Source organism: Mandrillus leucophaeus, unplaced genomic scaffold (assembly GCF_000951045.1).
Source record: "Mandrillus leucophaeus isolate KB7577 unplaced genomic scaffold, Mleu.le_1.0 Scaffold2187, whole genome shotgun sequence".
Lineage (NCBI taxonomy): Eukaryota > Metazoa > Chordata > Mammalia > Primates > Cercopithecidae > Mandrillus > Mandrillus leucophaeus.
In genome coordinates, this window is record NW_012102240.1 from 66,399 (window position 1) to 94,169 (window position 27,771).

Sequence of the window (27,771 nt, forward strand, 5' to 3'; positions counted from 1 at the left end):
ATATAATTTTGGAACTCAATATTAGTGCTTGTACCCCTCCCTTGAATTCTGATATTATGCTTATTGGCTCTTTTCCTGAAGCAATTAAACCATCTTTTATTTGGGCTAAAAATTTTGATGCAGCACTAGTCTTGTTCTTGAGTGCTTGAAAGAACAACAGTGCCTTTGCCAAAATTAGTAGCCAATGGATTTACTGAATCTGATCATGTAATCAAATTTTGCCAACTCACTACAAAGCTCAATGCATTCTCTTATTATTGATAAAATTGACATGCCAGTTTATTCAGCATTGGTGCTCACTTTGCTGTCATTTTCAGTTGTTAGTTAATCATGAAATTGACTTGCTGTTTTTAGTTGGAGAAGATCATGAAAGTAGAATTTCCAGATCAATTTGGGATCGTCTGTGTTGTGACTGGGATGCCACACATCCTTGAGGGTTTCTGGCAAGATCTTTTCTAGGGTTTCTCCAACAGTATTCCATCAGGTGTTAATAGATATTTTCCCCCAAATCGTCACTGGTCAATAAATTTATTAAATGCCTGGATTTCTAAAATCAAGCAGTTTTGTTTTTTTTTTAAAACAGGACTTCTCAGAGCTTTTAATATGCCAGTGGACATTGTAAATCTCCAAGAAAGGATATAGTATGTGTCATTCCCCAAACTTATTTGACCATTGACTTCTTTTTTAGCGTAGTATCTATGAATATTTTTTGATGAACAGAGTTTGGGAAACACTATTCTTGATACCCTGTATCTCATCTTTGGACTTTAATTTTGAAAGGGAGAATGAGGTATAAAGCAGTAGCTCTAGTTCATGATGGGGCTTTTAAACATGATATTTCCCAGGTGCTTTGCCAAACTATAGAGTGAAATAGAGATGTGGGAAGAATAATAACTATGGTAGAGATTTGGGGACCCACTATGTGGGCTGTGGGATTTATAAGCAAGTTGTTATGCCCTGAGTTGTATGTTTTAACTTGCCATGGCTGCCAATTTTCTTTTTTGTTTGGAGTGCCTGGGAGGTAGATAGCCAGCAGTAAAGAGGGGGCAGTCTATTAATAAGAACAGTCATCGGGCATCCTTGAAGGTATTTACAATTTGTGTAATTATTTACAAGGCTGGAAAACCATAGCTGAGTGGGATTATAAACTTGTAGTTGAGATGACATTATTACGAAAGTATCAGACAATCAGAGTAGTTGACTCCATGCCTCATTTTATTGTCTTTGAAGAACTCAGTTGTAAGTTTTTTTTAAAGATTATCTTACTACGTCTTTAGTGCTTTTAGAGTTAATAACCCAGTTTGTGTGACTTTTAAGAAATATTGATAGCAATTCCAGATGTGTTAAATACTCTCATTAGAGCTTTAATAAAACAAGCAGTTAACATACACTAATTACTTACCTTATGGGAGCAGCTGGTACTTTACATGAATTTTCTTATTTAATCCTCTCAACCACTAGATGTATCTTATTATTTCAGTTTTATAGATGAGGAGACAGAGCTTTAGAGAAAGTCACTTGCCTAATGTCACATTGTCTAATAAAGCCAGAGTCAAAATTTGACTTTAGCATCCAAGCTTTTACTGCTCTACCAGAGTTGGATTTCACATTGGCATTAGGTCTAAAGGTAGGAATTACATATAGTAAGAATTACCTATAAATCTCTCAAGTATCCCAAACAATATAGTGTACTTATAAAAGAATTTAATACAGATATTTATTTCTTAATGCTTGGAATAGATCACTGTTTCTTTTGTTGAACATAGTGTTATAAAAAAAGTACTCTATCTTCATCACCCTTAGTGCATTGAAATGCATGCATGCATAAAAGAGTTGTAAAGGTGTGAGTCCAACTGAGGGACTAGTAGATTAATATATTCTACCTCAGGACTCTGGACAAATATTCGTTGAATGAAAAGGCAGATATTTTGAACTAAATTGTACATGCTACTCATGCATTTTCTCTGTTAGTCTCTTTCTTTCTGCCTCACTATTCATTTAAGAAATATTTACTGAGTGCCTTCGTATGTGCCAGGGGTTGCTTTAGGTATCATATAGCAGTGAACAAAAGCAAATTTGTGCCCTCTGGAATTTACATTATAGTAGAGAAAGATAATGCATTTGTGTATGTGTGTGTTAGAATGTATATGCTGGCAGTAAGTACTGTGGGAGGAAAATGTGGAAGATGAGGAGTGCTAAAGATTGGGGAGGTGGTAGGAGTAGAGTAGAGGTCAAAAAAGGGTGTTGTATAAATGCTGTTCAAACATGGCCCTCTCTGAAAGATATAAAGGAGTAAGCCCTGTGAATTACCTGGGAAAGGTAACGTTATATAGGGTTGAAGTGAGTATATACCTAGGATGCGCAAAGAATAGCAAGGAGGCCAGTGTGGCTGGAGTAGAGTAAATTAATAGGAGGAAGAATAATAGGAGATGAGGTTATAGCAATAGAATTCAGACCAATTCATGTGGAGCTTTGTAAGCCACAGCCAAGACTTTGGAAAGCCACTAGACATTTTTAAGCATGTAAAAGATGTGCCATGTTTTTATTACTGGCAGCTATGGAAAGAAAAGTCCATAAGGAATAAAGGATATTAGGGGGAGAAGATAGAAAGTTTTTACAGCAGTCCAGGTAAGTGGCTTGGGCCAGTATGGTAGCAATGGTTGAATGAGGTAATGAGAAGTGGAAAGATTATGAATGGTTTTGAAGGTAGAGCTGATAGGTTTTACTAATGTGTTTGACAATGGATGTAAGAGAAAGAGATTAAATTTTTTGTCTTGAGCAGTTGCAAGAATGGAATTTTAATATACTGAGATATGAGGAAGACTGAATAAGAAACAGATTTTTTTGGAGGAAGGGGACAGGGATAAAGGAAGGAAATATTGAGTTCAATTTGGTTCAGGTTGATTTGGGAAGCATATTAGACATCAAGCAGTAATGTTAAGTAGGCAGTTGCATAGATGGTATTTAAAAACCATGACACTGGATGATATAACCTACTGAGTGGTTATAGATAGAGAAAAGATTTCTGGGAACGCAACTGTAGTGAACTTTTTACCTGCTCTATTGTTTTGCTATCTATTTCTCGGTCTTTCTCTTCTTCCTTGAGCACATATAAGCGAATTTGTTTAAATTGCCTGTACCTATAATGTAATCCGGTGTATCACACTTGTCAAATAGTCTTAAGAGCCCAGGAGGTTGAGCCTGTAGTGAGCCAAGACTGCACCACTGCATTCCAGCCTGGCTGAGAGAGAGAGACCTTGTGTTAAAAAAAAAAAAAGTCTTAAGATGCAGCTATTAATAGAATTGTAACACATATTTATATATTGCTTTGAATTTTATAAAGAACTTTCATTTATGAAGTGCTTGCTGTATGCCAGTAACTGTGCTAGGTACTTCCCTATATATTACTTCATTTGATTTTTATAAATAATTGGTTGTGCAAAAAAACAAAAAACAAACAAACAAAAAAACCACACACACAAAACTTCAGGCCAATATCCTTGATGAACCTCGACGCAAAAATCTTCACCAAAATACTGGCAAACTGAATCCAGCAGCACATCAAAAAGTTTATCCACCATGATCAAGTAGGCTTTATCCCTAGGATGGAAGGTTGGTTCAACATATGCAAATCAATAAATGTGACTCATCACAAACAAAACTAAAGACAAAAACCGCATGACTATCTCAATAGATGCAGAAAAGGCTTTCGATAAAATTCAGTATCCTTCATGTTAAAAACTCTCAATAAACTAGGTACTGAAGGAACATACCTCAAAACAATAAAAGCCATATATAACAAACTCACAGCCAATAGCATACTGAATGGGCAAAAGCTAGAAGCATTCCCCTTGAAAACCAGCACAAGACAAGGATGCCCTCTCTCACCACTCCTATTCAACATAGTATTGGAAGTTCTGACCAGGGCAGTCAGGCAAGAGAAAGAAATAATGCGTATTCAAATAGGAAAAGAGGAAGTCAAACTATCTTTGCTAATGACATGATCCTATATCTGGAAAACCCCATCATCTCAGCCCAAAAGCATCTTAAGCTGATAAGCAACTTCAGCAAAGTCCCAAGATACAAAATCAATGTGCAAAAATCACTAGCTTTTCTATATACCCATAAAAGGCAAGCCAAGAGCCAAATCATGAATGAACTCCCATTCACAATTGCCAGAAAAAGAATGAAATACCTAGGAATACAGTTAACAAGGGAAGGGAATGATCCCTGCCATGACAATTATTATACAAATCACTGCTCAAAGAAATCAGAGATGACACAAACAAATGGAAAAACATTCCGTGCTCATGCATAGGAAGAATCAATATCATGAAAATGGCCATACTGCCCAAAGTAATTTATAGATTCAATGCTATTCCCATTAAACTACCATGGACATGCTTCACAGAACTAGGAAAAACCATTTCAAAATTCATACAGAACCAAAAATAGCCCAAATAGCCAAGGCAATCCTAAGCAAAAAGAACAAAGCTGGAGGCATCACACTACCTGATTTCAAGCTATACTACAGGGCTATAGTAACCAAAACAGCTTGGTACTGGTACAAGAACAGACCCATAGAACAGTGGAATAGAATAGTGAACCCAGAAATAAAACCACACACCTACAACCATCTGATCTTCAACAAACCTGACAAACACAAGCAATGATTCCCTATTCAATAAATGGTCCTTGGAAAACTGGCTGGCCATAGGCAGAAAATTGAAACTGGACCCTTTCCTTACATCGTATACCAAAATTAACCCAAGATAGATTAAAGACTTAAATGTAAAACCTGAAACTCTAAAAACCCTAGAAGAAACCTAGGCAATACCATTCAGGACATAGGCATGGGCAAAGATTTCATGATGAAGATGCCAAAAGCAATTGCAACAAAAGCAAAAATTGACAAATGGGATCTAATTAAAGAGCTTGTGCACAGCAAAAGTAAGCAGACAGCTTACAGAATGGGAGAACATTTTTGCAAACTATGCATCTGACAAAGGTCTAATATCTAGCATCTATAAGGAACTTAAACAGATTTACAAGAAAGAAACCAGCCCCGTTAGAAAGTGGGCAAAGGATATGAACAGACACTCTCAAAAGAAGACATACATGTGGCCAACAATGATATGAAAAAAAACTCAACATCACTGATCATTAGAGGAATGCAAATCAAAACCACGGTGAGATACCATCTCACACCCGTCAGAATGGCTATCGTTAAAAGATCAAAACGTAATAGATGCTGGCAAGGTTGTGGAGAAAAGGAGTGCTTTTATACTGTTGCTGGGAGTGTAAATTAACCATTGTGGAAGATAGTGTGGTGATTCCTTGAAGACCTAGAGACAGAAATACCATTCCACACAGCAATACCATTGCTGCATATATACCCGAAAGAATATAAATCGTTCTGTTAAGATACATGCACACATATGTTCTTTTTAGCACTATTCACAATAGCAAAGACATGCAATCAATCTATATGCCCATCAATGGTGGACTGGATGAAAAAATGTGGTACATATACACCATGAACTACTGTGCAGCCATAAAAAGGAATGAGATCATGTCCTTTGCAGGGACATGGATGGAGCTGGAGGCCATTATCCTCAGCAAACTAATGCAGGAACAGAAAAACAAATACCACGTTTTCTCATTTATAAGTGGGAGCTAAATGATGAGGAACACAAGACACATAGAGGGGAACAACACATACTTTGGCCTACCAGAGGGCAGAGGGTGGGAGGAGAGAGAGAATCAGGAAAAATAACTAATGAATACCTGGATGATGAAATAATCTATACAAAAAGCCTCCAGGTTACACGTTTACCTGTGTATCAAACCTGTGTAACAAACCTGTACATCCTGCACATGTTCCCTGAGCTTAAAAGTTAAATAAATAAATAAATAAATAAACAAACAAACAGTTAGTTGTATTTAATGGACATGGTGATGTATCTGGCAGAGATACAGCTTTAGAGAAGGCATTCCTTTATATGTTGTATAATTATGTGTGTGTGTATATGTGTGTGTATATATGTAAAACTACATATAACTACAAAGGAGTGATTTCTCTAAATCCATTATATATATATATAAAATATATTAATGAGGGTAAAAGTTGCGGTTGATAATCTGTAATAGAAGGAATACTGGATCAGGGGTCTGGTAATGTCACTAACTAGCTATGGGGAAATGCCTTAGAATTTTTTTGGGTCCCATTTCCCATCTGTAGAATAATGACAGGACTGGGTTTGAGGAGGGAGTCAGTCAAGGGGTTCTCAATCAGTAAGTTCAGTTGTTCTGTTTTATGCCTCTTCATCCACATTGTCTAATGTAGTAGCTACTAGCCACATATGGCTTTTTAGATTTAAATTAATTAAAATTAAACAGTATTAAAAATGTACTTCCTTAGTCACAGTAGCTACATTTCAGGTGCTCAGTAACCACATGTGGCTAGTGGCTACTGTGTTTGACAGTACAGCTCTAGAATATTTCTTTATCATAGGAGATATTATTGGACAGCATTGGTTTATATATTCCATTTCTATAAACTTCTTTGAAATGTCTGGTTAGATTTATTTGGTTTTAGAGAGTTTAATTTATTTTACCAACTTTTCAACCAACTAGAAATAGCAAAATTTAGAAATAATTTACTTTTTCTAGGATGAAAACGTAGTACATCTCATTTTCACAGTATCATGTGTTTACTTCAAGTTTATAATTGAGATTTCTCACCACACTTAATAGAAGTTCTATTAGAACCTATTGATAGAACTTTCATGTACAGTTCCTACATAGTAGCAAACACTTTTGAAACCCAAATACTAATGTAATGACTTTTTAAAAATGAGGCATTTTGATATTATTTATGATAGGAGATGTTAAACTGCAAGTTTTTACATTATTTAGGTATCATTAAAATTAAGCCAGAGCAGTTTCAGGACACAGGATTTGTAGTTGTTGAAATTATTTTCCCCCCTTTTTCTGTTTTCTTTTCTAAACAGAAAAAAGGAATACATCGTTGTACAAAATGCAGGCTGCAGTTTTTGACATGCAAGGAGAAAATGGATCATAAGGCTCAACACCATCGAACATTTATAAAACCTAAACAACTAGAAGGGTTGCCTCCTGGAACAAAAGTGAGTTAAAATATGTTGTATTTTAACATTTTGTATGATAATAGAAATTAACTCCTGCCCAGCTTTATCTATTGAATATATTTTTAAATGACTTCAGATTTTTGCTCAGACTTTAATTTTAGGGTTTAATTTTATGCGTAGAAAGAAAAACTTCTAACCATTGTTTTGAGTTCAGTGATAGCTGTTGGGTTAGAGTAGTAGTCCTTTCTAAAAAGTACAACTCAATTAACTTTTCCTGGGTCAGTGGGTTGTTTCAATATTCTATAGGCTTTTTTTGAGCTTTCAGTTGAAAGTATATGTTGACTTTCGTTGCTAAACTATAAGATGCTTGAGATCAGGAATCATGTTTTATTTATCTTTGTGTCCCCAGCATCAGGTATAGTGCCTAGAGTGCCATAGGTTCTCAGATGTTTGTTGCAGTTGTTATTACTGAGTTTACTCTGAGAAGCAAGTTCTGCTGGATAGCATTGTGTTTTAAGTGAGCAAACACATGTCTGACTGCATACTGATGATTGTAATTTACTTTTCCCTTTTTGCCTTATATACATCTGTTTTCTCTGACTTCTTTATATACAGTCAGCTCTTGAATATTTGCTCCAGTGGAGGGAAACAGAGGCATGGATAATCCAAAGTGAATAATCCCCAAAACATTTATTTTTGGCTTTGGGTACTTACCTTTGAATGTGGGTATGTCTGTTATTTGAATTAACTAAAACAATATAAAGCCATGCTCTGAAGACATGATAGCAAGAGAAGCTATCCAGCATCCTTCCCTGCAATCCATTCATTCCATGTTGGGACTAGACATGCAGAACACTAATGTAAGCAGTGCAGTCCTCTCTCATTTTTTCCCTTAATAATAATAATAATATTAATGATAATGATACTAAATGTTTTTATAGCACCTTAGAATTAGACTTTCAGTGTACTTTTTCATACATTTTATTGTCTAATTCATACCACAATCCACGGAGGTTAATAAGGCAGGTATTACCCCATGTTATAGATGTGAAGAAGCATAGAGAGGATAAGTTCCTTGTTCAAGGTCATGTGGCTAGGAAGGCCTTTTGACTCCTGGTCCAGTGCTATTATATGTTACCCAAGCACATGTATGTCATAGGACTTCCTTATTGACTGTTCCTCAAATACAGGAGGGTATAGTCAAATGATTAACCAGAATGTTGGTAGGCACTGTGTTTTTCATTGTCAACCAACAGATAAAATTAAACGTTTTCTCATTCTGAATATTAAATGATGAACTTTGTATTAGTTTACTTTAAGAAAATTCTAAATATTATTTAGCCCTCTACGCAGTATAATAACTTGATGTAACTCCTCCTATAACATTTGTAAGCATAAATCTTGGGCACTGAGCCCCTGGAAAGAGGAGATCACATTTACTGTAGATCTGTTTCTTTTATAGTTGTTAAAGGGTAATTTAGGCCTTTCTAGAATTATTTTTCAGGCTTGAGATTTAAATTTTGAGCTCTATGTTTGTGAATTTCTTAAAGTCAGGGCATAAAACTAGCTATGGAATGTGCTCGTTGTATATTCATATAATTTGTATTAACTCCTAATTATTCACTGATAACTGTGTTAACATATAACTGATAGCAATGCAAGATGTAATATTACAACTTAATATCAAGTTTAATATCATTTAATGGTTTGAACATCTAGAATAAATGGGAGACTTACCTGATTATAGTTTATATGTGCTTTTTTCAAAATTCTTGATTTTTAACTATTTTTGGTACCATGATATTTTAATATTAATGTAATGATTAATCTTTTAAAGCAAATCTTCTCTTTATTTTTGTAGGTTACTATTCGAGCTTCAGTTGGACCTCTGCAATCAGGAGCTTCACCTGCACCTTCCATTAGTGCAAGTGCTTCTACCCTTCAGCTTTCACCTCCAAGGACTAAAAATATAACTGCTAAAAATCCTGCAAAATTTAATACAAGTAAACCTAATACAATCAAATCCAACGCAAGTAAACCTAATACAAGTAAGCCTAATGGAAGTAAATCTAAATACAAACCAAAAATCTCTAATATGCAAAAGAAACAAAGCACATTGGCTAGTAGCAATAAAAAAAGTAAAGTCAATACAGCATTGAGGAATTTAAGGTAATCTTTTATTCCTGATATACAATATAATTTAAACTTAAGTATAAAAACTTGTACTTTAGTTAACAGAACATTAATAAGGCTCTTCCTTATTATTTTTGTTTTAAAATATATTTTTATCATTTTTTTATTTCTCCCTAAGGTATCGTCGGGGCATTCACAAGTGCATTGAGTGTTGTTCCGAAGTAAAAGATTTTGCAAACCACTTTCCTACGTACGTCCACTGTAGTTTTTGCAGATACAACACTAGCTGTAGCAAAGCCTATGTAAATCATATGATGAGGTAAGATGAATTAAATGTGTAAATTACCAATGAAAATTATAGTTCAGCAAGTTTCTGTTTTGAAAACAAAGTTATCCTATTATAAGCCAAGGAGCCTATTAGAAGCTCCTCTTCAAGGAGTTGAAAGGATCTAACAGTAAGGAACTTTTAGGGTATTGCCTGGTCCTATTTCTCAGCATAGTAACTAGAAATTATGGGACTAAAATTATAAGAAAAATTAAGCTAATGAAATTGGAATAGGTTTGTTAGAGAAATAGTTTTTCTTTTTCACTTTTTTGAGATGGAGTCTCGCTCTGTTGCCCAGGCTGGAATGCAGTGGCATCATCTCAGCTCACTGAAACCTCCGCCTCCCGGGTTCAAGCAGTTCTCCTGCCTCAGCCTCCTGAGTAGCTGGGACAACAGGTGTGTACCACCATGCCTGGCTAATTTTTGGATTTTTAGTAGAGACAGGGTTTCACCATGCTGGCTAGGCTGGTCTCAAGCTCCTGACCTCAAGTGATCTGCCCGCCTTGGCCTCCCAAAGTGCTGGGATTACAGGCATGAGCCATTGCACCCGGCTGAGAAATAGTTTTTCCATGAAAGTTTTTATTGCCCTATTGGTGTTTATTTTCCAACAGAATTTTAAATTTTTAAATGTATTAACTGGATAAATATTTGTAAAATCGTAAGTGTCATCCTCTTTAAAGCAGTCACTTTGAGAGACTTTAAGATTTTCAGTGGAGTCTGTTTCTCTTTCTGTATTCCAACTGTCTTTTTATCCATCTGTCAGGCCATCTATACTTGCATCCATTCAATGAAAATGAGGCACCGTTCTGGTCATGATGCCACTTTTGGAATTCTTTTTCATTAATTCATTCAACTTAGATTATTTGAGTACTTACCATTTACACTATGTTAGGAAAAACCTTCAGAGTCTGTGTTACTTTCATTTAGATCTCACTGGGGGAATACTTTATTCCTTCAGAATGGGTCTGTATTTTTTTTTAAGTAGGCAAAAATTGTTTAGATATAAATCTGAGAGTTTACTTATTCAAAGTAAGTTTGTTCAATTTTTTAAAAATTAGGATTAATGTATTATAAGTGACTTGCTTGCGGATTACACATGACTTCTCTGTTACTTGCTGGTCATTATCAACTACTGCTTTCGAGGATTCTCCTACCGTTCTTGGTGGCTTCAGCACTTGTCTCAGTTTTTCCACATCTTGATGATTGGCCTGACCTCATGGTATCTTCCTTCTTTAGTGCCAGAATTTCACATCAACTTTTAAGTTCATATATTGTCTTTTTTTTTTTTTTCTTGAAACTACAGTACCATTTAAATCTCTTCCTATAAACTGTGCTTTCCTTTTGGATTTCCATTACCCCATGATGTTCAGGGCTTTGACTCCTTTTTGCAGCCCAGTAGCACCCATCTAATTTTGTGTCAACCTCACTCTCAGGATCATCTGTTCTGATTGCAGCTTTTCGTCCTAGAATCCTTTACAGTTTTAGTCATGCTCACTTGGCATAAAGGCCAAGGTAAGATTTGAACCTCTTCCCTTTTGAACTTTTTCTGTGCTCACTTCTAAACTATCAAATGGTCCTTGATTTAATCAACTCTGATTTCAAAAACTTTAATTCTGATTAGGTCTTATTTTTTCTTTTAAAAGACCTCTTTATTTTTACCTTCAACATTTGTTTAATCCTTCTTCAGTACCCTAAAGATTTTATTTTAGTTTCTCAGTTGTTAACCTGGCCTATTAATTAGTCAATTGTAGGTCATCCTTTTTAGTTTTCCTAAAATTAACTCTTTCAACCCCACATATTTGTCCTGTTACCTTCAATCAGATATTAATCTTAAAAATCTAACATGTCCCACTTCCCCATTAACTGTCCTTTCTCCCCCAGTTCACCGACCATATTCAGTTAACTTGGATCTTCATCTCTTTTTCTCTATATGGTTCCTTCTGCTTACAAACATTTTCAGGTATTTAAAAAAATTTTTGAAAGAAGACAATTTGTCCCAACTACTTATTTTCCTTATTTCTTGTCTTCCATTTTACTATTAACATCTGTAAAAGGTGTTTGCTACCAGCTTTATTGTGATTCATTTACCCTTTGAGTATTTCCCCCACCTACCAACTAACATTCCCCTTTTAAAGATTATCTGTTATGAACATACCACCATATTTACTCACTGTTTTTCATTCTTACTCCTCTGTGACTTCTTTAGAGTATTTGACATTGGTGTCACTCACTTTTTAAAACTTAATTTGTTTAATTTTCCTGACAGCCATGTGAAATTAATTAATTTAAAAAATTTTATAGAGACTAGCTCATACTTGTGGAGTACATGTGATATTTTGTTACAAGCATACAATATGTAATAAACCCAGAATAATCATCACTTGCAATGTTTATCATTTCTTCATTTCTTCTTTTTATTTTTTTGAGATGGGGTCTCACTCTGTCACCCCAGAGTGCTAGGTGGTGCAGTCAAAGCTCACTGCCCCCTCAAACTCCTGGGCTCAAGTGATCCTCTTGCGTTACCCTCCTGAGTAGCTATATAGGTGTGTGCCACCATGCCCATCATTTCTTTGTGATGGGAACATTCAAAATATGTTCTTCTAATTATTTTGCAGTATACAGGAAATTTTTGTTCATTGTCATCACACACAGCTCTTAGTGTCATATGGAACTAAAAGCTTCCATTGCCACTCTTAGGGTTTGGTAGGTCTTTTTGTCTTTTTCTCAACTTCACTGGTACCCTTGCTTCCCTCATTGCATTAGGTGCATCCCACTGAATGGCAAACTCTTCTCTGCAGTGTTGATTCTCGTTAGAAGCTTGAGGTTTATATATATAGAAGCCTAATTTTCTCCAAAGCACGAGAACCTTTAATTCCTATCCCGTACTAACTCTGTAGCCTCTCAATTGGTCTTTTTCCCTCTGGTCTCATACCTGCCCCAATCCATCCCTGTAAGTTGGTTAATCTTCCACGGAGTATAGTTTCTTCCATATTAATTTTCTTTCTTTTTTCCTTTTTTTTTTTTTTTTTTTTTGAGAAAGGGTCTCACTTCAACCCAGGCTGGAGTGCAGTGGCTCCATCACAGTTCACTGCAGCCTCAACCTTCTGGGCTCAGGTGATCCTCCCACCTCAGCATCTCGAGTAGCTGGGACTTACAGGCATGCACTACCATGCCCAGATCATTTTTCTGTGGAGATGGGATTCCCCCCCACCGCCCCCGCTGCTGTGCCAGGCCACATGTTTGTTTTCTACAGTGACTTTTCTGTATTCCTTGTTAGTTCCCAGAATGCCCTGTTCTTTCCTCTCAGTTTACCTTCTTTTTTCAAGTGTCTGATCACCACAACCATTACTTTCTTTGAATAATTGTGTACTATTCATCTATTTTGCCTTTTTTTTTTTTTTTTTTTTTAGAGACAGAGTCTTGCTCTGTCATCTCTCACCCAGGTGATCCACCTGCCTCAGCCTCCCAAAGTTTTGGATTACAGGTGTGAGCCACTGCGCCTGGCCCTATTTTGCCTTTTATTGTATTTACTTGTGTTTGCATTATCTTCTTGAAAAGAAGGGGGTCTTTGTATTTATCATACCACCTAGCACATTACAAACTGCAGATGATAGTCATCATTTGTTTTAATTATAAAAGGTCCTAAATAAAATCTCAAAAGAAGGTGTTCAAAAATCTTGAAGCAGTTGAAGTATTGTTGGAGTAAGATCCTTTCAAAGAAAAGCATCATTAAATGTGTAATTTTTAATTTTTTTAAGCAGCATTTTTTAGGTTCAGTTGTTTAAATTATTGTACCTTATTTGCTTATAGCTTTTAGGTAGTAATAGAAATTATTTGAAAAAATGCACATAAATTACTCTATAATACTGCTATTATTCCTCAAAATGATGTATAAGAAGCATTTTTTTTTACATAAAAGAGAATTAAGTTAACATACATAAGTAGTATCTCTTTTTTGTAGCAGAGTTTTATTTTAACCAGGTTCATGTATTTCATTATGTACCTACTAGGAAGGTATTTAATAAAATTTGCTAAGAAGTATGGCAAGCTGGGGGTGAAGAATCAAACAAGTCTGGATTTGAATCCAACCTTCACTGTGTATGTGTGGAACTTTGAACAAGTTACTTAATCTGACTCTCAGATTGTGTTTCTTGAAAAGAAAGTTACTGTGATTATTAGAAAAACTGTATTAAAGTGCTTAATAACAATTTGCACTTAGGAGATATTCAAATAATGATAGCTATTAATTTCTAAGTTGTCATTATTAGGATTGGGGGAGTCCTTGATTGTAATTTTCACAGTTTAGAAGGGGAAATAAATTTACCTAGCTTAATGTGATAACCAAATGACTATGAAAGTACAAAGGAGGTAAAGATGAAATCTTTAAACAAGAAGTAAGGGAAGATTTTCTGTAAATTTCACTTAGGCTTTGAGGGATGATTTTTAAAATTTCCAAGGAAAAAGAAAGCTGGTATAAAAATCTGTTTCTTATGCAGTAGATAAGACAGAGTACTGAATTTTAAAAAGATCTACTTGACTTCATTATAAATTTTACATAAATTTATTGACACTAAATGATAATCATAGGACTAGTTAGACTATTATGATAACATCATAACTGGTCTTCTGCCTATAGTTTTCCCTCTTTTTTCCAGTTCCTCGTTTCTTTTACCATAGGCAAATCTGGGCAGGTCATTCTTTGGCCTAAAAATCCTTTCCTGACATTGATAGAATGAAGTTCAGATTTTCTGGGCAATATAATACCTTTCCATATCAAATTCCTAACTACTTTTCAACTCCTTCAACTCCTTTTATTCTCTTGAAAATCCTCCTGTATCTCCAGTTACTCTTTGCTTTGCCCGGAAGTGAAGCAGTAAGAACCTTCTAACTGCAGTGAACTCCTAATTGTTAGCTGGCTTCTACCTCATTTGTCTGCAGCTTTCCTTCATGCAACCACAAACTCTCTATGTGTCACTATTGATTTTTATCTTGTGTTAATTATTTATGAATATGTATTCATTGATTTAGCAAATATTTATTGGGCATTCATTCTGTGCTGGCCCCTCTCTCCCTCAAACACTCCCCTCAACCAACCATAAGCTCCAGGGCAGGCAGCTTGCCTTTGTTATTGTATCATCAGTTTCTAGTCTAGTGTCTTAAAATTGTTAAGGAAATTGTTCCTTTTATGTTTCTTAGAAAGTAAAGTTGTTATTTATATGGAATCAAGATTATGAAGAAAATACGGTTAAAGGAGGTTTTTGACCTCAGTTTTCTTGAGGTATAATTTATACACAATACAATTCAACTATTTTTAGAGAATTGCTTAATGAGTTTTGATAATTATATACTGTCAGCTAACCAGGTAAGGGATTTTTAAAAATTAGGTTTTAACATTGTATTTTTACTATATTGTAATAAAAAACATTTCTTAGATTTATTTCTGTATTGCTGTTACCTTTATGGAGAGCTAATAGGAAGAAGGATAGTATTTTTTTTTCTTTTTATTTGTGAGCTATGAATTCACTTTTCCCTTCCTATGATACACAAAACTGTAAGTATGGAATTAAATAGAGATAAATCAAATAGATGGTAGAAATCCCTTTTTATAGATGAGAAACTCTAAAACAGAATTCAGGCAACTAAAAATTTTTAATTATCAACATTATGATCTGGTATAAGTTGTAGACAGATGTAGAGGCTATCAAAAGACTCTATACTGTAATATTTTCTCTCCTCTTATATTTAATATATAAATAAACCAAAAATAGTCTGCTTGTTGGAAGAGAAAGAATAAAGAGCTTTTAAATCTCATTTAAAAATAACTTATTTTGGTTCAATGTTTCAGTAATCAAACAAAATCTTAGACTTATTTCTCTGAGGAAATATAGTTGTGTATACAAGTTTTTGCATATAATTTCAGGGCTTCCCAACTTCCCAATGTACTCTTCTAACAAAACTGTTTTTGTGATACCATCTTAAATTTGTAAACTCTAATAGTAATTACTCCTAGGTTAAAGAAATGACTATTAGAAATCTGAGGATATTTTCTAGGGATTACAGCTAGTGACACATACAGAGTCTGTGATTGCATGAAGGAAAGCTGCAGATAGATGGGTAGGACAAAAATATATATGTATATATTTTTTTTCAGCTACATCCATGTCACTACAAAGAACACGAACTCATTCTTTTTTATGGCTGCATAGCATTCCATGGTGTATATGTGCCACATTTTCTTAATCCAGTCTGTCATGGATGGACATTTGGGTTGGTTCCAAGTCTTTGTTATTGTGAATAGTGCCGCAATAAACATACGTGTGCATGTGTCTTTATAGCAGCATGATTTATAGTCCTTTGGGTATATACCCAGTAATGGGATGGCTGGGTCAAATAGTATTTCTAGTTCTAGATCCTTGAGGAATCGCCACACTGGGAAGACTACATTTTGAAATACAGTAGTCCCCCTTATCCGCTGGGGTATATATTCCAAGACCCCCAGTGAATGCCTGAAACTGTGGATAGTATTAAGCTCTATGTACTTAATACATAGAGATACACTTAATTATATATATACTTTTTTCCTATACATACATATAATAAAAGCTTCTTTATAAATTACACACAGTAACATTATTAACAATAATATAATAATTGTAGTAACAATATAATGTAATAAAAGTTATATGAATGTAGTCTGTCTCTTAAAATACCTTATTTTGCTGTATGTGGGTAACAGAAGCCACGGAAAGTGAAACATGGGTAATGGCGATGAGGAGGGACAGCTGTAAGCTGTGAGGTGATGTTTACGCTGTTGGTCTAATATTGGTTTTCTAGTACAGGAAACTTTCCTTACTGGAATTAAAAGGGTATATAGAAGCTATTATCATGGGCTACAAAATTTGGTTAGTTTTCTTTTCTGTGCTGAGAGGAAACATTGTTTTAACTCATGAGTTCCTCTTTTTTTTTTTTTTTTGATTTTTTTTAAATAACCCTGTACTAGAAAGCCAGGCTCAGTGGCCTGCCTCTGTAGTTTCGGCTACGGAGGAGACTGAGGCAGAAGGATCACTTGAGCCCAGGAGTTTGATTCCAGCTGGGCAACATAGTGAGATCCATCTCTCAAAAGAAGAAGAAAAAAAGTCTACTAGTAATTACAAGGAACACTGTAAATGTTTGAATTTACAGATGGTAAACAGTGGCATTTAGCTCAAGTTCTGTTTACTTCCCAGATCATTTGGATCCTACCTCCCTTCCCCTACACAAACATGTTAAGATTGGAGAGTAATAAAAAAGAATTATTATTGATAACTGTTCATATTATAGCACACGTGTTATTAACAAAAATTTAGAATTGTTTTTAACTCTTAGTAAATCAAAATATTTAATTTGATGCTCTTTACATATTTAGTTTGATGCTCTTCACATTTTCTTAATTCTCAGTATTGCCTTTTTTAATATGATGGTAAGGTACAGTGCTAACCATCTAAGAATATGCCTAGGAAAATAGTGTCATTAGAATATAATAGGTAAGATGGAATATAAGGTAAAATATTGAATTAAATGGAAGTAACGGGCTTCCATTTTATTACTTACATTATAATCTTTTATTAAAAACTAGAAACTTAAGTATGGACTTGAAATATAAATTAAGACTTACTGTATAATAAAATTCTTACAATCTCTTTTGTTTCTCCAGCTTTCATAGTAACCGTCCAAGCAAAAGATTTTGTATTTTTAAGAAGCATTCAGAAAATCTCAGGTAACTAGTTGATCTTTTTTTACTTTATTGAAAAATTGTAATGACTTAAATTTTTTTAACACAACAGCTTTATTGAGGTAGAATTAGCATACCATACAATTTACATGTTTATAGGTTTTAGTATATTCACAGAGTTCTGCAGCAATCACCAGTTAGTTTTAGTACTAAAACCCAGTACCTATTAGTGGTCATTCCCATTACTCTGGCTCTCCCCATCCCTAAATAACAACTAGTCTACTTTCTGTCTGTGTAATATTTGCCCATTCTGGGCATTTGATATAAACAATGATACATGATATGGTCCTCTGTGACTGGCTTCTTTCATTTAGCATAATGTTTTCAAGATTCATCTGTGTTGTAGCATGTATCAGTATTTCGTTGTTAAAAATTGCTGCATAATATTCCATTGTAAAGATATATCATAGTTTATTGATTTAGATTGCCTTCATTTTGAGGCCTTATGAATAATACTACTGTGAACATTTGTGTGCATGTTTTTGTATGGACATGTATTTTTATTTCTCTTTAGTATATACTTACAATTGGAATTGCTGGATTATTGATAACTCCATGCTGAGCCTTTGAGGAACTACCAGACTGTTTTCCAAAGTAGCTCCACTGTTTTACATTCCCACCAGCAGTGTTTGAGGGTTCCAGTTTCTCCACATCTTTGCCAACACTTTTTATTATCTCCTTTTGATTATAGTTACCCTAATGGGTATAAAGTGGCATCTCATTGTGGTTTGCTATAACTTTTTTTTAAACCTGATGTTAGGTGCCTAATTTGAAAATATAATTGATTGCTACCGGACATTAGAGAGTGGTGTTCATTGTATTCTTAGACCAGAAGTGTGATTAGCCATTGTTCTCTTGCTGAATTTATTTCAGTGGAAAGGTGGTGTCCAGAGGAAACCTTGATGCTTTTACATTGTAAAATGAGAACAAAAATAAGACTTTCCAACAATATTTGAATATTTAAAAGATAGCTAAGCTATCTAATAAAGGAATGAACACTTTTTTAGTTTTGAAGTAAATTTCCTTTAACCACTGGAATTCTTGAAATCAGTATATGATTTTTATAATTCTTATATTTTCTTTTGAAAATAAAGAGAATTATACAATTTTATTACTATACAGAAAGAACTGTTGATAAAATTTTCTAAAGGCATTGATAGTTATCTTTGGTTATACCACACACTTAGAATCCACTGAGCACTATTGTTTCATATTCTTGTGATTTCTTGGACTTTGTTTGTTCATTTTATGTTGCCATTGCTCCTTGAAATGTCAGTGTCTTTGTTCCACCAAGCTGATCTGTAGAGATAAGTTTAGCCAATACTTATTTTGATGCTTTGGATTAGTGGAAAATGTAGAAAAGGGGATGGTATGTCTCAGGACCTTTGCATTTATTATTTCCTATGCCTAGTTTGCTTTTCTCCAGATATTGTATGGTTAGCTCTTTTGTCTCCTTTAGGCCTCTACATTGATTGAGTGAGTCTTTCCTTGACTACAAAATTTAAAACTGTATCCTCTTCCCTTTTCTTTATCCAAGCATTCCCTATCTCCTTTTTATGTTTTACTTTTCTCTAGATCATCTAACATACTTTTATTTTACTTGCTTATTGCCTCTGTTCTCTCACTACATTGTGTGTGGTTTGGTTTTTTTTTGTCTATGCCTGGCACATAGTGGGCACTTAGTAAATATTTCTTGAATAAATTAATGTATATATGAAAAATGATGTATGTGGAAAATAGGTCCCATCTGTGATGTTAGACTAGTAGCTCACAGGGAGAGAACATTTCATTCAATTTTTAAAATATATTAGTACTACTTTTAAAATATTTACTGAATCTGGGGAAATAATTAAGGTACATTAGATGTTACCTTTACTAAAAACAGTTACAAGAGTGAATATGGTATTATTGCATGCTAAGAATGAGAGTTTAATTAAATTTTTACTTCATTGTTGTCAAGCTCAGTTGTGTGTTTAGTTTCTCAATGGGGACTATGTGATTTTAAAGATCTGGGATGTTTTTTCACTTAACTTGGGTAGTCTCAAATTGAAAACTGTTCAATTTCTGTGAATGGAGCTTAGCATATTTATAATTCTATATGATACTAATTAATGTAATTACTCTTATTGAAATGGACTATTCATACTGTAACTATTTTTTATGTATCTATCTTGCACATAAAGTAGCAGGTCCTGTAAAGGTAACAGTGATAAAGCAGTGCTGGAATCAACCTTCAGGGAATGTGCAGTAGAGTTTATTGGGTGGGAGTTAAGGTCTGAACATAAATAACTATGAATTTTAATAAGTGCAATGAGAGTTATTTCAGAGAGGAAAAAGATTACAGTTCTTGTAGTGATCTGGATAGGTATTAGGCCTACTTGGCTTTAAAGGATGGGTATTGTTTCTACTGGTAGAAGAGGCACGGGGGCATTCTAGTTCAATAGACTAAATTTTTTTCAAGAGTTCTGTTTTATAATTTAAATTATTTTAGGCAACTTAACATCATTTATACATTTAACATAATTGATTTTCTTTTAAATAGCACTTCAAATGCTTGGTGTAACAAACTCCCAAGTGCTTAACTCTTATAAGAAATTAAATATATAGTGGCTAAGTTCTCTGAAGTATTTTACAGGCTTAATATTTTAAAACACCTTTCAGCTAAAAATCACACAAGTCTAAATGCATTTTAAATTAGAATCTTAATGTACTTTATGTCAAGTATATTCAAATACTTCAAATAGCAAATGCTAAACAGTTAGATCCAGTGAGGACAAAAGCTATTCCTGTACCCAAAAATAAAGTATTGATAACTAGGGACTTGTTTCCTAACTTCTTTAAAAATTTATAATAATTACACATTTCATTTAAGAACTACAGCACTCAGGCCAGGCGCGGTGGCTCATGCCTGTAATCCCAGCACTTTGGGAGGCCGAGGAGGGCTGATTACAAGGTCAGAAGTTTGAGACCAGCCTGACCAACATGGTGAAACCCTGTCTCTACTAAAAATACTAAAATTAGCCGGGTGTGGTAGCATGCACCTATGGTCTCAGCTACTCAGGGGGCTGAGGCAGGTGAATCGCTTGAACCCAGGAGGTGGAGGTTGCAGTGAGCTGAGATCACACCACTGCACTCCAGCCTGGGTGACAGAGCGAGACTCCCTAGTTCACAGTGCTGAGATGATGAGGAACTCAAGTTTGCGGACTTTAGTATTTTATTAACTACTTTAGCTAGTTCAGTGTTAAATAAGAATAATACCAACCTTGATGGTTATAGCGAGAATCAGATGAAATAATACATGGGAAAACTCTTGACACATAATGTACAGTTGATGGTGGCTATAACATGATCTGTTTTTAAAACCTTCCCATTTTTCTTCTGATTTTATCTCCAACTAAATAAAACACCAGCTTCTAAGTAAGCTCCATTTGAGCATAGACATTACTATTTTTTTGTTCACCATTATATTCACAATACCTAGTAGTACAGTATGTATAAAAATAGCTCCAGTAAATATCAAGTGAATGAATATGCTATCGTCACTTTGCAGATGATGGGAGAACAAATAGAGTGTGACTTGCCTAAGTTACACAAGTTGGTTGTGGAGCCAAGACTGACTCTAGGTCTTCTGACTCCTAACTTTTAACAATTGGTATGACAGGTAAAAGTATAAAACAAATACTTCCTGTAAATAAATGGTAGCATAATTTGGACATGGCTGTGTCATTTTCCAGAGAATAATTTCAGTTTATATCAAATTTATATAATAAAAATGGGAAGTTATAATTATGTATGACACAAAAAGCAAATTATGGAAAAATAATCATCGAAAATATATGGATTTTCGTAAAAAATAAAAATATTTTTTTAATGCTGTTTTCTTTTTTTTAGGGGCATTACTCTAGTGTGCCTTAATTGTGATTTCCTAAGTGATGTTTCTGGCTTAGATAATATGGCTACACACTTAAGTCAACATAAAACTCATACTTGCCAAGTTGTAATGCAGAAAGGTATGTCATATGTAACCATGCTACTTTAGATTTTTGATTTTTATTCCAGTATTTTTGGTCATCCACAATATGGTCTCTTTACTAGATCGTTATTCTCACTCATCATATTTCATATGCTGTTGTAAATGTAAAACTTTTCTTCTAATTTCAGTTTCTGTTTGTATCCCAACTTCTGAGCACCTTTCTGAGTAAGTTTATTTTTTATTCAGTGCATTTTACTTTGATGGATTTTAGCACTACTGCATTTTTAAATGTATCATTAATACGAATGAAAAGTATTAAAGTATTTTGTTTTTGTTTTTTTTTTTTAAAGCTGCTTGTTGAAATAGGTTCCTGCTCTATGGAGCTCGTGACCTGGTGCAAGACAAGTTGGAATTTCCTAAGTTCAAAGTTCTGAGATGTTTTCTTACACAAAGGCAGTTGAGCAGCCAAGTTCATGACACTAGCTCTCATTATTCAGCTCTTTTCAGCTTTCAAAGGGGATTAGATTCTTATTCCACCTTATCTTTGTGTCAGGTTGACATATCTTAACGTATTTTTTTCTCCAGTTTGCACTGTCTAAAAATAACATTTGTTGCTATGGTCTTTTCTTTGCTTACAATAATTTTTGTTTTTCTCTGCTGTACTTGCCTTCAGAATAATAGATTCCAAATTATATGGCTGTTTGTCTTTTTGTCTATTTGTCTGCTTTCTTAATTTCTTATACGTCTTAAGTTTTAGGCCAGATAATTGTCTTTTTCCTCATTCGTTGTCTGTCATTGTGCTGTTTTTCTTATTTTTCAGATGCAGAAGCAGCCCAGAGATTTCAAAAAATGTCCAGGGTATACCTGGACAGTGTCCCCCTTCGATGGACACAACTGATGCCTGTTCTCTCTTTCCAAGGAATGTGAATAATTTGACTGTGGGACCTGCTCTTAGGTTGTGGCCTCAAGAAATCAGATCTTGGGGTGACTCCCTTTCTACATGGCTGGCCTCCCATAAGGCTGATGCTGTTTGGCCAGAGATGGCTTTAAGGCCCACCAAATTGAGCATACTTCCCACTGGGGGCTTTGGCTTATGATCTTAATTAAGCTTATGAGTCGATTATGACCAAGAAAAGCCCATCATATCACTGCTTCAGCATCCAAGTTGAAGTTTAGTCATTTTGGCTGCTGCCTTTAAATCTTTCTGTAGCATGAATGCAGTCCAAGGAATATAAAAACTCCAGTTGTTAGGAAACCATGGCTACTTTCATATCCTTGGAACAACAGGTCTCCACAATTATGTTCCAAAATTGCAGTTATTTTTACTGACATATAAAATCTATTAACCAGTATTTATTCTGTAATTTGTTTAACAATACCAATTCTTGCATTTTGATTTTTTAAAAATTAATTTAATTTTAATAGCTTGGTTTTATGTTCTCAAAATTTATCAATGTCTATTTTATGATGTCTATTTTTATATTACATTATTTAAAAATTTGTTTAGTGTTTGTTTTAAGAACTCCAAGAGATTTCTTAGAATTCTCTACAGATTTTATATAGCTGTCTATTTGTAGATTTTAAATTTGGCTGTTACTCAGCCCATTAGACATTATTAGATACTCTGTCCTATTGGGATTATTATTAATATTACCTTAATTGTGAGTTCTTAGGTGTAAAGAATTGGCAGTACTACTTGCAGACGTTAAGAGCCAGTTTTAAAGTTACATATTTGTGGGTCTAGGATGTAATATCTACTTAGCCATTAATGTAGCTCCTTTGGGTAAAGGTAACATGTTAAAAAACATACTTATGGTAACCAGTAATGCATGTATTTCTTTCCTTTATATATTTTAAATTTGTCATGTGTTTATTTTAGTTACATTGAATATAGATCTGAACACTTTTGATACTATTATTCTTTTAATAAAAATTATATTGTTTAAGTGCCTCAGGAATTATTTGCTGATGAATAAAGGGTGTAGATTTTATCTTATAAATAGGAACATTGCTCTAATTGTTATATGGAAGCCTTGTTACTTGGCTGCAGACAGTGCTATATCTACTTAGTATACCTTGCATTTTTTTTCTTGCAGCACAATGGAAAGGTTACTATACTAATTTCTTAAATTTTAAAGACTAGTAAAGTGCCTTTTGTGATCTTAATAGCCATAAGGATAGGCAGGCCAGTTTAGATGACCAGTTAAAGCCAGTTTAGATGACCACTTATTATATGATGTGTTTCTTGCAATTATCAAAAGAGTTTAATAGTTCTGAATTTCCAAACTAATTTATATTTTAAGTGAAAGGTTTTCCAAAATCTCCACAAGTGGTTTGTTTCTTAGTAGTGGACTTAGTGATATACTAGTTTTTTTTTTTTTTTCTTTATTTGTCTCTAGGAATTTTGGTTATCTACTCTCTCTACCCAGTTTTTAAAAGTTTATCCAGAAACAATAACTTTTTCCATTTTTAATATTAGTTCATTTACAGATATTCACCTTACCTTGGTCATAGGTCGAAAATAGGATAAGCCACATTCTTAATATAGTAATTTAGGAGTACAGTCAATCCTTCATATCCTTGGGTTTTATGTTTACATATGTAGCCAACTATGGATTGAAAGTATTTTGGGGGAAAAACCATAACAAATAACAGTACAACAATAAAAAAATACAAATAAAAACAATACAGTTTAACAGCTGTTTACATAGCATGTACATTGTATAAGTGACCTGAGCATCTGAGGATTTTGTTATTCCTGGTGGAGGTTTGGGGAGGTACGGGGACCTGTGGGTGAGGGCAGTTTCTGTAACCAGTCCCCTACCAACACCAGGGAATGACTGTACTGCTTTGTGGTCTTATATAAAATTTTATTTTTTATAGTATATATCAAGTTCATTTTCTTAAAGTATGAACTCTTAAAGTTCTGTCACCAGTAAATTCATTTTTTAAAAAAATTGGTTCAAATAAGTCACTTGGCAGTCAGTACAGAGTTTGCTTATTGTAAGCAACTAGTTGAATTTTCAGTTTGGTGCTAATGAGTTTTAGCTTGAGTCTAATCCCTCCTTACCATCATGTTATTCTGGTTTATTCATCTGGTCAGATAGCCATTTCATGCATATGTGCTTTTTGGTTACTGTTGAATAAAATATGTGATTGGTTCAGTTTGAGTCCATCACCATTCTTAGAAAAATAATTATTAAACTACAGAGGCTCAGATTCTTGCCCTATTTTTGTCACATTTTGGCAAAACACTTTGCTTCTTTGGGTGTCATATATTCAGCAAATATTTATTGAGCATCTACTTTGTGCCTGGCAGTGTCCTAGGTGCTAGAAATATAGACTGTAATCTCTGCTCTTATGGAACTTACACTATAGTTGTGAAAGACAATAAAAAGTAAATAAAACATATAATATGTTAGATGGTGATCAATATTATGGACAAATATGAATCAGAGAAGGGGGATAAAGGAGTATGGGGTAGGAGTTGGAAGACTACCATTTTTATTTTAGTGAAGCCTCACTGAGAGATGACATTTGAGTGAAGACATGAAACAGGCAAAGTCAAACTCAGTCATGAAATTGTTCTTTTCTGTTTCTCCCTTACTTCCATTTTTCCCCTTCTCTGTTTTCTCCCATATCTACCTGGATGGATGAATTATAACAAAATAGAAGTAAAGGTTTGAGTTTTGTAAGTTTATTTTTCTTGACAAAAAGTTGAGAATAGAATGATAATTTCCTCTAACAGATCTGGAGAGTGTAAGAATCTGTGGTAAATACATAATAACTCAAGCTTGCTAAACTAGGCTACTTAACTGGTTGCCTATTTTACTGTTGAATCAAATATCCTAAAAGCCACAATTTGAAGATATTTTAAAAGTTGATTTAGTTCTCTGAGTGACATCCATGTTTATTCTAAGCAAAGTACAATGGGAAAGACATTGATCGCCAAAATATTAGAGTTAAAGGACCCAGCTGCCTCACTAGCTTTATTTAAGGTAAAGTTACTTCAGTTTCTTTTTCTGTGAAATGGGGTTGAAAATATCTTTGTTTTGAAGATCTTAGAAATATGTAAAATGTGTTTTACAGATGTTAATATGTGTATTTTACTTTATTAAATCCCCCTAATTTAATGAACTTTATACTTAGCACCAGTAGCAACTACATGGCTCATTTACAGTATGATATAGATAACTCTCCCATATATTCGTTGTCACTGAACATTGATATCCTACTTTTTATGTGTGTAAGATTCTGTGTCAGGTGTTGGAAATGGAAACATGAATAAAACATGGTTTATAGCACCAAAGCAATTACAGAATAAGGGAATTAGAAATGTAGACACTGAATCCACATTTTTTACAGGGCCTACAGTCAACTGATTTTGTAATCAGTTAAACCATTAATATCATGAATATATTGCATTATGGGATTTTTTTGTGAAATGCTATATCAGGAGAGAATCTGGACCTATTCTCAAGGTGAAATATCACTTTATTCTGCCACTCTCAAACCAATAAGTCATTAATTATCTTTCATAAATGTAAGCAGTAAGTAAAGTCTTAGGAACAGAATGACAGCCTTTTTCTATAAATGTTATGTTTTAAAATATTATTTCTATTAAGAGATACTTACTGTCATTGAATCTGTGACCACTGAAGATATATAAGGATTCATTCAATTATTTTCCTGTGAAATTTTGAACTTACATGGAGGAATTATTGGCTCTGGTCATAATCCTAAATTGTAACTCTGTAGTTCTTATGTGTTCAAAATTGTCAGGAGTCTTCATTTCATTTATTTAGCAAGATTTTTTTTAAAAAGCAAACTGATCTATTGAGTTCATTTTGGGCTTGTTTCCTTTAAACTTTTGAAATGGGACTGGGATTGTAGCCCCTAGATTCTCTTATCCTACCATGGACATTAATATCTCAAACCAGATGTTTAGGAACTGTGAAATCGTTCTTCCTTTTCAAAGTAGACTTCCTGGTATGTAATTGCAAATCAGTAGGTAGGACCTGTGCATCAAGATGTGGTGGTTTCTGGCAGTTTGGACTTCTGCCTTTGATATCTGATAAGCAGGGAGAATTTGAGACCCTATGAGATGGAAAAATAAATGAAACTTTAGTGTAGTCTTTCATTTAGGACAAACTGTGCCAATCTGTACCAGTGATTCTGAGGTTACTACCATTTTTTTCAGTCTCTGGTTCCTGAGGGTTGGTGCTTATAGATTATAAATTAAATATCCAGGGTATAATTCAATATTACCAACAAACCAAAATAATAAAATAGAGTCCTAGACTGTCATTAAAATCTTCTGCCTACATTGATGGTCTTATTTTTTTCTTCACATTTTTACACGTGATTATTTTGGTCTTTTTAATTTCTTGTCTCTCTGTCTTTACCTAGTTCTTTCTTCCATCTATCTAAAATGATTTTTCTGCTCTATCTTTGTTATAATAGCTTTAGATGGCCAAATCATACCCTGGTGTTCTAAGATTAGTAGATCATTTCATACGAGAAAAGATAGAATTAGTCCTAAGGAGAGTAGACCAGCAATCAAAATTATGTCTATTGGGTTGAGGATGAGGTGGAAACATGGGAGTAGAGATATTTAGATGGTATACTAAATTTGTTGTATACTCTCAAGCAGATTCTGAGCAAGAAGATTGATTCGATACTCTACCCATGCCCATGACAATAATAGCTAACATTTCCTGAGCACATACAGTGTGGCAGACACTCTTCTAAGTTTTTTGCATTTATTTACTCATTTAATTCTCACATATTTGTGAGATATGAGCTGTTACTGTCTGATTTTATGGATGAGATATCTGAGATACAGATATGTTAAATAATTTGCCCAGGGTCACACATACCTGTTAAGTGGAGAGCCTCAATTTAAATTCTGTCAGGCTGTCTTCAGAGACTAAACTACTCAGTAGTATCCTCTATTACTTCTCTGCTTCTGCTTGTAGTTTCAGGTGTAAATCCTGCCTTGTTGTGACTGGCCAAGAAACTGCATAGGACTAAGATTCAGTGTTAAGGTCCTCTTTCTGCAGAAGGGTAGGCAGCAACTGACACAATCATAGGATTGAGACAGTAATCTAGCATACCAGTTTACTGTCCCAATCCTATGTTCTGTTGCTCAAACTTCATAGAAATACTGCCCTAATGATGTTTGGGCAATATAACATGTGAGCAAATAATGGTATAAATTGGTCTTTTAGTAGGATTAATTTGGCAGTGATACTCAGCACGTTTTAGAGTGGAAAACATACAGAGGCAGAGAGATCAGTTAAGGTTTTCGGTTTTCTTGGCATGATCATAAGAGAGCCTGATTCACAGGAGAGGAATGGGCTTGAGGCAGTGCAATGGAAATTTGAAGTAGAACCCACAAATTTAATCTTCATTCTATTGCTTAATGGCTTTATAACTTTAGCTTTTTTAGGCCTCAGAT

The 27,771-nt window shown here is 34.2% G+C and overlaps 1 protein-coding gene across 3 annotated transcripts in view; it reads left to right on the plus strand.

Annotated features, from left to right (window-relative positions):
- Positions 1–27,771, plus strand: part of ZNF280D (zinc finger protein 280D) — a 97,879-nt gene that overhangs the window by 51,828 nt on the left and 18,280 nt on the right. For all 3 annotated transcript variants that reach the window (XM_011980819.1, XM_011980820.1, XM_011980818.1), the window contains 6 exons: positions 7,014–7,148; positions 8,971–9,278; positions 9,421–9,561; positions 17,261–17,323; positions 21,230–21,348; positions 21,500–21,536. In XM_011980819.1, coding sequence (XP_011836209.1) covers positions 7,014–7,148; positions 8,971–9,278; positions 9,421–9,561; positions 17,261–17,323; positions 21,230–21,348; positions 21,500–21,536 — 803 coding nt within the window. The remainder of the gene's footprint in view (positions 1–7,013; positions 7,149–8,970; positions 9,279–9,420; positions 9,562–17,260; positions 17,324–21,229; positions 21,349–21,499; positions 21,537–27,771) is intronic.